The sequence below is a fragment of the Aphelocoma coerulescens genome, chromosome 3, assembly GCF_041296385.1.
Source record: "Aphelocoma coerulescens isolate FSJ_1873_10779 chromosome 3, UR_Acoe_1.0, whole genome shotgun sequence".
NCBI classification, from domain to species: Eukaryota; Metazoa; Chordata; class Aves; order Passeriformes; family Corvidae; genus Aphelocoma; species Aphelocoma coerulescens.
The window spans coordinates 25,731,861-25,747,132 of record NC_091016.1 but is presented as its reverse complement, the minus strand read 5'-3'; the positions used below and the strand labels follow the sequence as shown (position 1 = coordinate 25,747,132).

General features: G+C 36.3%; 1 protein-coding gene across 1 annotated transcript in view; it reads right to left on the bottom strand.

Annotated features, from left to right (window-relative positions):
* Nucleotides 1-15,272, bottom strand: part of USH2A (usherin) — a 388,199-nt gene that overhangs the window by 302,871 nt on the left and 70,056 nt on the right. Inside the window, exons 14-17 of the mRNA XM_069009544.1 lie at nucleotides 10,327-10,490; nucleotides 6,239-6,397; nucleotides 2,504-2,998; nucleotides 797-1,069 (exon numbers count right to left, since the gene is read on the bottom strand). Coding sequence (XP_068865645.1) covers nucleotides 797-1,069; nucleotides 2,504-2,998; nucleotides 6,239-6,397; nucleotides 10,327-10,490 — 1,091 coding nt within the window. The remainder of the gene's footprint in view (nucleotides 1-796; nucleotides 1,070-2,503; nucleotides 2,999-6,238; nucleotides 6,398-10,326; nucleotides 10,491-15,272) is intronic.

Genomic DNA, 15,272 nt, shown 5'->3' with positions numbered 1-15,272 from the left:
CTGACTGGGTAAAAGGAAATTCCACCAGGGGAGATCCTGACCACTGAGTCACAGCCCATCAACCCAAGAAACCCACCAACTCAAAAAAATCAAAAGACTGAGCATGTGGACTAATTAGAATTAGTAGCAAGGGAATCATTTAACCAAAAGAATAAGAGAACTGCATAGCCAATGAGCATTAGTTCTTTTATTTGGTAAAATGTATAAACAGTGAAAAATTTTGAATGACCACAGAATCCCCACTGAGAAGCTCAAGGGGAAGAAGGACTAACAGGACACTGCTGAATCCATGGGTGGCAACTATCTTCTGCTTGATCCCTCTCTCACCCCTTTCTTTTCTATTCCTTTCTATCTTTTCCCCTCACATTTATCGCTAAATAAAATCAGTTATTGACTTCTGCATATGGACTGATTTGTACCTTCATTCGGGCAGAGGAGGCATCTCTCACTAATGGGGTCTCAGCAGAAGTTTCAAGCACTATACTCCTGAAAATGTAACCCTCTCAAGTTCTTCAATTTAAAACACTACTTAGTATATATTTGCAATCTTGTAGTTTAAATTTAGGGTTAACTGACATGGATTATTTTCCTCAAGAACCTGATTTTATGGTGAAAAAAATGCTTTTGCTTTACATGCTAAGTTCTGAGATAATCTGACCGATCTTTAATTAGTTAAAAATGTTAATTTATCCTCAGTTAACCATCATTAGACATATTTTATTGAAAAAAAATTAAGAATACATGCTAATCTATTTTTCCTTTCACTTCTATCAAATAAATTCAAACCAGTGCTTACCAGCCTCTCCTGTTCGTCCTGATTTCCAATCTGAAGATATACTACCTGCCATGTTTACTGCTAGCACATAAAATTCATACTCCGTGAATGGTTCCAGATCAGTGACTGTGGTACTGGTCTGTGGTGGAGCCAAGGCATTTTCATTCTGAGATTCCACAACTGGCTGAGGACTGAGCCATCCACTGCTTTGGAAAATACGAACTTCAGGAGGAAGAAAGTTCCCAGCTGATTTTAATTTTTTTCTCATGTAAAGTTCATATCTTATAATAATACCTAGAAAAAAAGGCCAGAAAAATTAGTGAATTTAAAAGATGTCTGGAGTTCTACTAAAATACCAATGGTTCTTTTCTTCTTTTTTTCTTTTCTTTTTTTCCCCTTTTATGACAAAGAGAAGGGAACTTTTGAGTGACATTTTAATGCCAGCATTTTAGAACATATTACTGGATAAGAGATACATGTGTGTGTCAGTTTTACATCAGTGCAAACTTATTATATACACAGAAAGGCCTCACCACTTTGGGGAAAAAAAACCCAAAACAATCAGTGTTGTGGTATGAAGCAATATATGATCTAGGTTGGATTGTGAAACTAGTTTAACTATAAGATCATAAGAAATCTCACCAGAGATTTCTTGCAAAGCCAGGAGATAATTGCCATAAAATGTATATATTTGGGTCTTTATTCATGCACTAAATTGGAGAGGTTGCTTGGGAGAAACAGCTTTTCTCTGTCTTTGGAGAGACCAGGAAATCTGACCAGATATCAAAACAAATATGAGAATATTGCTTAAATCTGCCTGTGCTGGCCATTAGATGCACATCATGGCTATGGACTATGAGGAGTGTATGACACAGGTTGAGATGCTAACAGCAAATATCATGACCTGCATTGTAGAAACTGCCCCTCTAAATATATATTTATTATTATTGTTATTTGTTATTGTTATTCTTGTGTGGGCATTCTTCCTGTCTAATCTGGAAATAGCTGGAAAATGAGACGCCAAAGTGAAAGCTGAGCTCCCCATAGACAGATTCCCATTTTTTGAACAGATCAAAATGTTGGTTTTCCCATGCACTTGTGCATGTATATGCAAGTTCAAAAACTCCACTGCTCATATATTAAAAGATAGTTTCACCAATAAAATCTGTGGTATCACAGAAGTAGCCTACAACAGCTGTGATCTCAGTTTCAAAAACCTAAAATATTATTACACAAGTTAGACCAGCAACTCTTGGCAATCACCTAATCCCTAACAAAGTTATACTGGTAATAAAATTGGCTACTGCACATGACGGATGGTTTCAAAAACAGACTTTTCTGTTAATTCTTAGATTTTTTTCCATAACTGTTATCTGCTTATTTATTTTTTGTCAAGCAATATCACCACATCTGCCTGAACTAAGCAATCTGGCAAATTAGGAAAAAATTAATTTTACTGTAAATGTTTGATTATAAATGTGATTTTTGCAGCAGCAGATGCCACTGAGTGCTAAATCCTGGACCCAACAGTCAGTGGATTCCTGGGCTCAGAAGAATAAAACACAGACTCTGAGGATACATTTAATGGCAAATAGGCAAATTAAGAAAAAGCCTTACTTCATTTCTCAGTGTATGGCATATGGATAAGGATATTCTAATGAGATTTGAGGAAACGCTGCTTTTCCCTTGCAAAGACTTTGAGTGACAAAAGTAAGCACAATATCCTACCATTTGGTTTCTCAGGTGGTGACCATTCCACAGCCAGTTCTGTAGAGCTGATGGTTTCTACAGTCGGTGGGTGTAGCCCTTCTGGAGGAGCTTGTGCAGTAACTACGATTACTGGCTGGCTCTTTAAGCAGCCTCCACTAGTACAAGCTTGCACAGAAAAAACATACTTGGTAAATGGAATGAGATTCCAAATAATTGCTGAAGTCTTTAAGCCTTCATACTGACCACAAGGCTGAAGATCAGCTGAGCTAGTACAAGTCAAAATGTATTTCTCTATGGGCCCAGAGTCATTGGAGATGCTTGTCCAGTAAAGTAAAACAGAGTGGTGACTAACAGGAAAGACAGGATTTAAATCCAAGCTTCCTATAGGTGTCCCAGATTTTGTTCTGTATGTCACTGAGTCACTTCTTGTAAAACCATGAACGTTGCTGGCTTGGATATAATAGGAATAGAAGGTATATGGAGCTAACAGGGTATCAGTGAAGGTCTGAACACCTGAAACAAACAGTTGAGAAGAAAGCTGTATCAGTCTAAGACATTAAAAATAATCTCAATTTCTATACCTAAAGTCTATTCAGCTCTAATCCAAAACATATTTATGCCCATTCACATGCTCTTCTTGAGATTATAAACATTGTAACTTCTCAACTTTTTTCAGCACAGGAAAAACCTCCCCTTTACCCTTTGTTATCTTCCATTGCACATTAGCATCATTAGAGAAATTATTTTTCCACTGAACTTCTCCGAGTTCCTGCTTTAAACATGAAAATTAATACAATTATCTTCTCATTCCTCTTTTTCTCCAAAATAATTATTTCAAATGTAAATCAGCATCAATGAGTGAATATAATTTAGAAAAAAAACCCAAACCATTGTGCAGACTTTCAGACCTCTGTTTTTTGATTAATTTGATGGCATAAGACCAAATATTTCACCTTTGTGTGCTTTCACTTCCTCACTTCTACAATGCTTAATATCTCATTTGAAAAGCATTTGATCTTAGATAAGAAGTGAAACAAAAGTGCAAATAATTATTAAAAAGCTATGTACAAAGCTTATATTTATCTTCCTCACCCCTACTTTCCATTATTCTTAGTTAGTAGGTTTTTTAGCATCTTTTTGGTTCCAATGGCCATTAACAGCTCCTGTGCATATCCCAGAAGCAGTTACACATCTTAGTCAGCACAGCATGAATTTATGTACAATCATACCACCATACATTATTTTGCCTTAAGAAATAGCGAACATTGAGTAATATATTCTATGTCAGAGCACAGATACTCAAACTTCTTCAAAGCAAATGAGAGGATGAAGCTATTTCTACATCCTCTCTGTACATCCACACAGGGAACAACTCTGCCAGCTGAATAGTTGCTACTGAGACTTCCTTGTGAGTTAGTAGTGAGCAAGCAGAAGATGCGGTAGCATCTCCCCCTGCACTTGGCAAAGGTGAGGCCCCACCTCAAATCCTGTGTCCAGTTCTGAGCTCCTCACTACAAGAAAGACACTGAGGTGCTGGAGCAAGTCCAGAGAAGGGCAATGGAGCTGGGAAAGGGTAGAGTCCTGTGAGGAGCTGCTGAGGGAGTTGGGGTTATTGTGGAGAAAAGGGGCTCAGGAGAGACCTTATCACTCTCTACAACCACCTGGAAGGAGGGTGCAGCCTTGTGAGGGTCGGAGTCTTCTCTCAAGTAACAGGATGAAAAGAAATTACTTCAAATTGCATTAGAGGAGGTTGTATATTGGGTATTAGGTGATTAGATATTAGGAGAAATTTCTTCATGGAAAGGGTGGTCAGGCTTTGGAATAAGCTGCCTGTCAGTAGTGGAATCAAGATGTCTGGAAGCGTTCAAAAAGGATGGAGGTAGCACTAGGGGACATGGCTTAGTGGTGTCATGACAGTGCTGGGTTAATCATTTGAGTCAATGATCTTAGAGGTCTCTTCCATCCTTAATGAGTTTATGATTTTGCATTTAGTTACATTTATAAGTAATTAGAAGAACTCAACTTGGAGTTAGAATTGTTAGTAACTTTGGGTGTTTTTTCACCTTTTAGAGCAAGTAGTTAATTTTATCCTCAAGACAAAGACTGCTCTGGGAAATCTGAGGCTTAGGTTTTTCAGAGCAGCTGACAAAACACTGTTTTAATTGGGCATTCTGCAATACTATCATCCATGTCACCATGCTGATTTAGAAGATTTTTCTTAGTTTTCCTTGGGAAGTTCAGTTTCTACAAAACTCTCATTTAGCCATAAGATAATGTTGATCCAGTTGTGCTCTCAGCTCATAAGCACCACAAATTCCATACTATACTAAGAAAAAAAGTAACATTATGAAAAGTTCTGTCAGCATTAACAATGTATTTTTGATATTCAAACACCAGCAGTTGATTTCATATCACTAATTAGGGGGATTTCCAGGAAATGTCAAAAAAGTCTTTTGAAACCAAATCTAGGTTTTTAAGAAGATAATTTTTTTTTAAAATAGAAATATGCTAATGTCTCATTATCCAGCTAAATATAGATTTTTTTTTTGCTTTACAAAGTGTGTAGGTAGTATCATGAAATAACACCCTCAACAATGCACCATTTTAAGTAGATTTCTAAACAGATTTATAACAATGAAGTATCAAAACTTTTCCTTTTAAATTAATTTGCATTTTTACTAAAGTTAGGCCTTTAAACAAAATTAAGGAGTTGGAATATTCTCTGTTTGTTCTCTGAATATTTTTTAATGTTTCTTTCTCAGTCACTTAATCCCATGCTTACATGGGGTCACATACCTTTCCCCACTGTATGTACTGCAGAGTGCCCAAATTCACAACATAAGCCACATAGTAATGAACTGCAGCATGAACCAAAACATAGAAATGTGAGGTGCATTCCAAAGGATCTGTACTTCCATTGAAAAATAGCTTTTTTTTTTCTTCCCTCCAGAGTACACACCAACAATTAGAGAGACTCAGCTTCTGCAAAGCATTAATGCTGCATTGGTAAGAAACTGCAACAAACTAAAGAAGCTCCAAGAACAGAGGTCAAACCTTAGTGGCATTAAACCATGCCTGCCCTCTTAAAAAAACCCCACTTGTGTGCCATGTATACATACAAACAGTATCCAAACACCTCTCCTTTTCTTTGATAAGTGGATCAATATTAGCACAAAATGGCCTTTCCAGCTTGGACAGAGTGTCGAATCCTTTAGGATTGCCTTCTGAGGATCCCTTGGCAAGCCTCAACATGAGAGAAGTGGTGCTGCTAAAGACAAATCAGGAGCTACACTGATAGCTTAACAGAAGGTGCTAAAAGTTAGAGGCCACAAAAAGCTTTCCTATCTGTTAACAGTTTAAAACCAGGAAGATGAAAAAAGAAGTTTAAGCACATTATGGTCTCTTCTGTTCACCCTAATTCTTTATCTTTGACTTTGACTCTTAGGTTTTGGCATCTGTGTATATTTTCAACAAATACTTTTGGTAAGTCAATTTTAAAGTTTTTCACATTAAAAAGCAAAATAATTATCAGCCATTTTGGGTGATTCCATTTGCCAGATTTTAGACTAGGGTATTTATTTCTTTCAAGCAGAATTAATAACACAGAACACTAACTCACTAAAGGAAAACAGAATAATGTATTCAAAACCACAGAGAATGGTAACAACAGAAATGAGAAATAGCTAAGAAACACCACACATAGATATAGATACACACACACAAATACAAAATCTTTGATGTCACCTTACTTACTGTAAGGATGGTAGTCTTCAGTTGCATAAATTTCTTCCTCATCCCTATACAGCTGGTAAATAAGTCTGTTAGAATTTGGAGAGTCAGGGGAACTCCATGAAAGATTGATAACAGAAGAATTGAGAACTTCTCCTGTAGGAGGAGGTTGCTGAAAAGGAGCTAAAGCATACACAAAAAAAAAAGGAGGATGTAAAAATGAAGGTGGTCAATAATCACACAAATTTCAAGAAAAATGCTAAGAAACTGCTAAGCTTTCTTCACCAAAAAAAACCCCTGTTGAATAAATGCACAGTCACCAGGGCAAGATACTAATAGACTAAGTCAATCCATCCAAACGCACTCCAACAAAGCTTTTTATCCATGATACAAGTGTATATATTTAAACAGATGATGAATAAAATTAATCCTCCTTTCCACTCCAAAATAAAGCAAGTGTTTCCCAAACCCTTTTTCTTTCAATGTATTTCAAGACCTCTATAAAACAAGAACATATTTATCTGGTCACATTGAAGTTTCTAGTTCAAGTAGGATTTATTTTTTCAGATGATTCATTCCATTTTAGCATAGACCAGGCATAACATCCTCCAGCAGAATACAAATGGAAAGTCCAACTAAGTCCAGATCTTACTGAAGTGTTAAAATAAGCTTACTTAATATAACAAATTCACAAAAACATAAAGGGCAAGATTTTGAAGTTTATTTAGGTAATTGACTTCCATTTGTTTCCAATGAAATTGAAACCCATGAGAGCAAAGTATCTAGCATTTTAAAAAATCAGCTTGACATGCTTATTTACCAAAATACGACTCTACCACCTCCATTAACTTTGAAAAATGTGCTACTTAATTGCACTAGTATCAAAAAAGAGAAAAATAAACTTGAAGTTCAAGAGCCAAGTACCTCACATTTTAAGAAAGAGCATTCAAAGTCCCCCCCATATCTCCTTTGTAATCCAAATGCATGATCATAGTCCTTCCTAACATAATAGCTAATACTCAGTAATTAAACTTCATATACATAGATACACACATGTTGACATAAACATACATTTTTATGGATGGACTCAACTATCTCAAAGATCCTTTCCAATCTAGATGATTCCATGATTCTGTATTTATGTTATTATTCAGGTCAGAGCATGAGTCCACAGCTTGCTGTAGGATCTCCAGCAATCCAGTTATACTGAGGACAGCCCTACCCTCTGTCCTTCCTTACACCGTGCATTAGCACAGAACAAGACAGGTCTGTTTGGGTAGATAGTAACTGCTGTGAAAGGCAGACTCTGCCATTTCCCCATCCTCTTCATCAAGGGAGTGTGGATCTAGAGGAAAACATTTGGTCAAGGAATGAGAATAGCCATGGGTAGTACAGAAATCAGCACATGGAGTAAGCTACCAGGAGCTGGATTCAGAACCACCCAATTTCCTTTCCTCCCCTACATTAAATATTATAGGAGAACATCACGCCTAGAAACATGGAATTTTTTTCTTCTTTTTATAAACTATCATCTTCTCCACTATGTGGATATTTTATTAATATCACCAAAAGTTAATTACTAAAATCTGTTCAGCCAAGCTAACAGGAGACAAGAAGCAAAGAATGAAATTGCAGAGAGAAAATGTCATGAAGACCTCAAGCCACACAAGTGATAAATGTAGAGACTTATACTAAAATCAGTGGGCCACACTATATAAAGGTTTTTAATACAAATCTAGAAAGTGAGATGAAGCTACTTCGAGTAAGATAATGAAAGGCCCTGCTTCTACTGAAGTATTTCAGCCAAGAAATAGCACAAAATATTTCTAGGATTCATTGGATTGAACAGAACATAATCATCATCTCCCCTTAAAAAGCATAGGTTGTTGTTCTGCTGCCAATCTGGAGCTTTTGAGTTCATCTCACTTAGGAAGTGAATGTATGCTAAAGTGACTACAGGAGTAAAGTTTGAGAATCAGAGGAAACAAGGGCTCCTAAATCCCTTTGGCATTTAAGAAATATTTTCTCCATGTAACACATACTTACAAGACCTGAGCAATCACAGAAATTTACCAGCATCACCTTCATTCTCCACTGGCAGTCTCACACTACTGCATATTGCTTCCATATGTTTGCTGGTTTGAATTTTAAATATGTAAGCAAAGTACTGTATTGCACATTTTTGTGCAGCATCTAAGATATCACTAAGTAGAAAAATTGCTAAGGAAAAGGTCTTTTCCTTAAAGAACACTAGCTGGACAGTGACAGCAACATACATTTGCTTCCCCTGGCAAAGGCTGATAACCAGTAACGAATGTGTCAACAAAATACTGTTCTGCAGTGAAAATAACCACAAATGCCAAGCCAGGCAAAGCTCTGTATGTACGCAACAAGTTTAAATATTTTGGTATGAATAACCAAAAGACTTCACTTGCTATATCCTTTATGTCCAGAAGAGGACTCAGCTTGTCATTTAGAATACTGTCTGATGTACTTTTATCTAACTAAAATCTATTGTATTATTTCTCCATGTCATACTATTATTAATCAATTTTATAGTTGAATTGCTATTGACCTTTATCCAATGTGTATCCCAACACAAATAAGTAGGTTGGCTTATGTTTGTAAAGCACTTTGAAGATGAACAGCATCATAAAAGTGCCATGTATTATTATTATTACACATTCAGTTGAAACATCTTACATTTTTTAAAGAAACAACGAGCTAATCAACTGTCCAAACAATAGATACTGCGCCTTCTACAGAGGAGTACAGGGACAAACAAAGCAAAACTATTTAAACACTTCCAAACTTTGAAGAAAGGTAAAAAAAATCATCTTTGGAAACAAAACAGTCTCTTTATGATATCCATTTATAATGCTATGCATTCTACAATGCATATTATTTGAAATTTAAACTGATTTACAATGAAATACAAACTGATATCAAAAGTGAGAGCTGTCTCTACCTGCAAATACTTTATGCATTTACATCTCTGCTTGCAAATCTATAGTTTTCACATATCACAGTTAGGAATATCATATAAATACCCGTGCAGGACATGCAAAGAAATGTTTTGCTGAAGGAGGATCCAGAAACATATTCCAGAGATAGCTTGGGAATACCTGACCCTGTTGTTGCACATGGCTACCTGAGCTGTCACAGTATGACCAGTGTGGCCATTGTTAATTAGGCCTGCTGACAGAAATGTCCAATTAGCATCTGCAGAGTTCCTCACTCACCGCTTACAGGACTTCCAAGACTGGGCTGTTAACTGTGTATGGCAGTAAGGTGTGCCACCAGAATGTAACCCAGCTCTTCCAGAGTGAGCTGAAGCCCTCCCCACGTTGTTTGGCATTGCACAGCATGATGTCCTCAAAACCCATGTCTGAACATTGACCCAAAGACAACTTAAGTACTCGGTTTCCTTACGACTTATACTTTTGCCTTTACCGCTTTAAAAACCCTGCCAGCTTGGAGACTGGGTGCTGGGGATCCTCATATCCAGATGTTCCATTGCAACTTGTTTCATTGCAATTCATGAATTGACCCTCAACATAGCATTGGCCTCACCTCACACACACCAATTTATGATGCTCTGTTACATCACATCACATATTTTCCCAAACTGACTGGAAAAGCGCCCCTGGAGGAGAAAGGCAAAGCTACGTTGCACTGGGGAGAAAATTTGGAATTAGTCACCAAGAGCAGGTTTTCAACAGACCTTCTGAAGGCATGTGTCCTGCCTCCTGTCTGTGGCAGGAAAGGGGGCTAAGCTGCAACTTGTACAAATGCTGTTGCATTTATGTGACTAAAAGATGAACTCTGGATTGGTCACTACAAAGAACATGTGCAAGGGAACTATGGGCTGTCACTTCTCCCCGGGTTAGACTGCAAGCCTAAGGTGTGTATGACACAAAGGCTCCTGTACATCTCTCTAAAAAACAGTCCTAAGATACAGTGAAAATCACCCCGACTTCAGTCGCCCTATGTTTGGAGGTGGGGAGGGAATAAACCCCAGTTTTAGTACTGCTGACCTAATTCAATACTCACTAAATCAATTAAGAACTTTAATTTGAAAGACATGCTTTTAAGACCTAACATCCACTTACTTTTACTGCAGCCAAAGAGGTTGTGGACATCCAAATTACTGGCATCGGGAACACAGTTGTCACATTTCAAGCCAGTTACAAATTGTTTACAAACACACTGTCCAGTAACAAGATGACAAGTCCTACTAATGGCTCCTGCAGGATGACAATTACAGTGCTGACATCTATAAACAAAAACAAATCAAGGAAGTGATCAACACACATCAACATTTCAGTTAAGCACAGTAGGGTTTTGTTTAAAAGATTCTTGGGCGACATAATTAAAACATCATAAACAGTTCAGTAGTCTGAAACAGAGCAGAAAATCTATTAGTCTGATTAAAATAAACTTACAAAAAAGGCGCCCACTATAAAAATAAATATTTTGCTGCCAGAATAATATTCTAATTTATATAAAAATGGCTTAGAATTAAAGAGCTTTTATATATATTGATCAATACACAAACTGGATACTAATGTTTGGTAATAAACACATTATGCACTCAGTCCTGCATCCTTACTCACACAGCCTTTCTTGAGAGCTGCAGAATTCAGTGATACATATGTAACCGGACGAGGAGCTTTCTGCAAAAAATATGCAACCTTCTACCTCAGGGGAAACTAGGCTTTAGTTGGAAAAAATAAATCAATTAATAATTTCTTGTCCACAAAGGCAACTTAAGGTTGAAAAAAATAACATGCTGTAAATAAAGGAGAACAAATGGCGACCAAAATGGGGAGAAAAAAACCTCAGATTAAAACAGTGAGAGGAAAAAAACCAGCAGAAATACTAATATTAAAACAGGAAATGTGATTTCTTTGCAGCCTGAAGGACAAAATCTGAAATAACTACAGCAAATAATTAATTAAATGTGCAAGTAAATTAAAAAGAACAAAAAATTTAAAAGCACTGGTATCACACAAATGCCACACTTCAATTCTGCAAATCTCTCTGGCAGCAGTAGAATACTTTCAGGATTAATTTATGCTTTGGCTTTTGCACGTGAAACCTCTTGTGATCAACTTGGTCTTCACTTGATACACTATTTCCCCACTGACACTGATTTACAGCACAGATACCAATGTCAGATTGTGCAAATATTCAAAGAGTTGGAACATGTCAGAAAATAGGCAAAGCAAATTACTACAAATTCTGTTATGCTACCCCTTGCAATATAGACTGACATTATTATTCATAACAAAGTCAACTATGGCAAAGAAGACTTCATACTTTAGATTCTAATTTCACTATATTTTAATTGCTGCAGACTAAAAGAGTTTTGAAAAAACATCATCTGGGAGAAATGTGGGAAGGTACATCGCAGCTAAAACATACTGGGAAGTCTACACTTCCCTGCCCTTGCCCTGAGCTGGAAAACTCCAATTCTCAAGCATAAGCAACATCAGCCTCAAGGGAATTTTAAATTACTCCAGATGCCAGGTCCCAAGGTGATGAAGCAGCAAAAAGAAACCAAAGAAGTCCAAGACAGTCATGCTATGTCCCCTTTAGTCTGCTAAGCCTAAGACTACACAAGAATCAATTTACATTTGGCTGATCTTGGCCAGTTTCACCAGATCCAAGGAAATATGTGGTGGTGCCTTTACACAAGTTACTTTGCCATTTTCCCAGTCACCACCATCATACCAGGGTCTATACCTCTATCTATATGAAAGCAGAAATAAAAGTGAGTTCAATTATGTTTTAGGTGTTAGCTTTTTAAGGCAAGAGAGAGGGGAAGGGAAGGTGGAAACTGTTTTCACATTAGGACACTAAAATTCAGGTCAATAATCAGTGAAATAGGCATTAAATGTGTCAGATTTTTAAACAAGCTTAAGAAAACTCTTCACATACATTTTCTGCCTATCACAGAGCTCTCTGTATTAGAGTTCCTTTACTCCACAGCAGCTTGTGCTGTGTGATCTCCCGGGGAATCATTCAACACCCTTAAAAAGGCTGATAAAAGCTAAAGCTGCAAAATAAGCTGCAAATTTGTTTTATGGACTAATATCCTTTTGAGAATAAATAAAATACATTCTCTCTTGGAAACCACTATACTGTAGTTTGCTCTCTTTTACAGTCAAGAAAAAAGGGCACTTTTTTCAAAAGTCTTTTCATCTATAGACAGTGCATCCAAATCCCCCTTTAAATAGAGGTTTTGTTTAGAGTCCTTTAACATCATGACTAAAAACCCAGTTTCGTTACCAAAAAAAATAATACTTGCTCAGTAAGACAATATTTTATTATTATTTCATCATTTCATTACATGATGATTATTTAGTGTGGGGGGTGTTAACAAAAGTTTCTCGATAGATAAACAGAGAAAGACAAGCTTCTCTTATTGTTCCTGTATATTATTGCACCTCTTATTCATAAGAGTCTCCTGATTATTCTAGTTTTGATTATCATTCACACATGACAATCAAACTCAATACCCGTACAGTCACAGTGATAGTTCTCAGACTGGCAGGGTGGGGCTGTTCCTTTCTACTTGTTGCATTTTTCTTCTAGGAAAAGTTCACCTATACTGAATGAGGCTCCTGATCTTGCAAATAACAGCATATATTTCATCATATTCTGCTCCATGGGATTACATATTATTTTTGTGTAATCATGTGCATCATTTTTTTACCCTGCAGAAAACTAGAACTAGATTTGTTGTTAGGCATAGTCCATGCTTTTCGGTCAGGATTAAGAATTCAGTCAATTAAGGATTTTCAAAAAAATATCCAATTCTTTAAAAAGATAAGTCACTTTTAAGCATGTGAGAAATATTTTCAGCATTCTTGCTAAATGCTACTTTTTCAAGGTACTCAGAGTCAAATATAATTGAGTTTTATTAAAACAGAATTGTATATAATCAAGGAAAACAGACTTTTAAAACATGGAAAGAGAAATGTCATGCCAAGATGAATTGTGATATTGATTTTCTGAGGATAAATGGTTTTTGTAATATTAATATAGAGAAACCTTTATTACATTGACTCTCTAGGTGCAGTTAGAGCTTCTCCAGCAATCTGTTTAAAATCTTCATTTTTCATCCTTATGGGAAAACCTCACTTGCTAAATGGATTTCATAAACAGTAATCTGTCAAGATATATATATAAATAGATAAACAATTTGTGATGTTCATTGACCAGTTCATTATAGTAAACAATACAGAGGTAAAGCATTTCAAAGGTGTACACATGCCCATAACCATTACAGATCTGCTCAGACTGCTGCAAACACCCAGCATTTCTAATTCTTTAATTCCCAAGAAAATTTTCCTGCTTCATAACCTGAAATGCATTAAGGAATATAGAGTTCCTGTTGTATCTGGAAAGCACCACAAAATAAATCAGCTCACATATTCCTCAGAGCAGGAGAATTTTAAAGCCTCACAATCTCTGTGTATCACAACTTTTGCTTCTTTTGTGCTATTGTGCAAAGACAGATATGTCTTTGCCACTGCAGATAGCTCACATCCTTTTCTGTCCTTAAAAGACACTTGGAGCAAGGATGGCTTAAATGACCTGGCAACTTTATGGAGAAAGAAAAGCATATTACTTTTTTTATGAAGATAGTAACAGTTAAAGAAATGGAATAAAATAGATTAACAAATAAAGACCTGCATTATCATTTCCAGTGGATAAAAGTTTGTGCCTGAGGAACAGAGGTACATTGCCCAAAAAGACAACAATGAAAAGGAAGCCAAGAAAATGCAACACAGGTTAATCATGTTAATGTACTACCAGAGTAGTCTTCAATACTGCCATGAGGATTAATTAGTATTAAGACATTAAAGACAACTCAGATTCAAATTCCAGAACTCTAAAAACTTTCTATCTTTACAACAAAGTCTGGATCTAGGCAATTTATATTTTCACATTTTGAATTTCAAAAGACAGGTTAAAATGCAGGTATTTGAAACTGAATATCTAGCTCAGAAAAGCTATTGCTTAGCACAAATGTGCTAAAACTGAGGGTGGGGGGATAATCTATTTCAAGTAACTAAAAAAAGGTATCATTAATAATAAGGAAAATATATTTCAAAGGGAACTTTAATATTACACAGACTTTATTTCTCACCATTAGAAATGACAGGAAGTGAAAATAGGAAGTCCTTATTCCTACAGATTACTTTATGGCCATTAGCAGATGCCTCTGTGACCCGAAACAGTAAAAAATAATTTTAAAAATCTCCTAATGAGTGACAGTAACATAAAAGTTAAAATGAAAAATCCGCAGAATAATGTCAAATATATGCAAGATGACACTGATAATCACTGCCTAAAAGCATGTCTACCCCACACTAGCTCAGGGAGAGGAGCAGAGGGAGGGGGAACATTGTACAGATTTTGCTTCTGCCTGTGGTATGTGGTTTGGGTTTTTTTAAAGGCAAAACCACCATATATAACAAAAAATTTAACACCATCAGTCTGCATGAAAAGATGATAGCAGAAGGGCTGTGCAATCTTTGTGGAAAATATTTAAAAAGGAAATTGAGACTGTGAGGACTAGGCATGAAAGATAATCCTGAAAAAAAAAAAAAGAGCAATAGTTGAAATAACAGTGCACTATATGTTTTCCCCTTATAATCCAGGGAATCCATATAATTCCAATGTACCTAAAGACCCCAGACTACATTAGAAATACAATTTACCCTGTGGCACATAACCAAATGTTGAAAAAGAATACACTGCTTCAGAAAAAAAAATCTTTAAGAATAAAGGTGCAGTGAATATTTGTACTGCTGTTACCAAAAGAAATTTGAAAATTCAGGGATATCTGTAGTTCTCCCTTTCCCTCCCCGCTGTCCCCCACTAAATCTTCCTGAAATCTTCCAAATCATTCATTAGTTATAAGAATGGCAAATTCCCTGCATTTTAATAGTCAATATTTAAGACCTCAGAAAACAGCACACCTTACTGAAGATGCAGAGACAACGTAGGGAACCAATTAAGAAATTGCTATAACTTAGCCTTA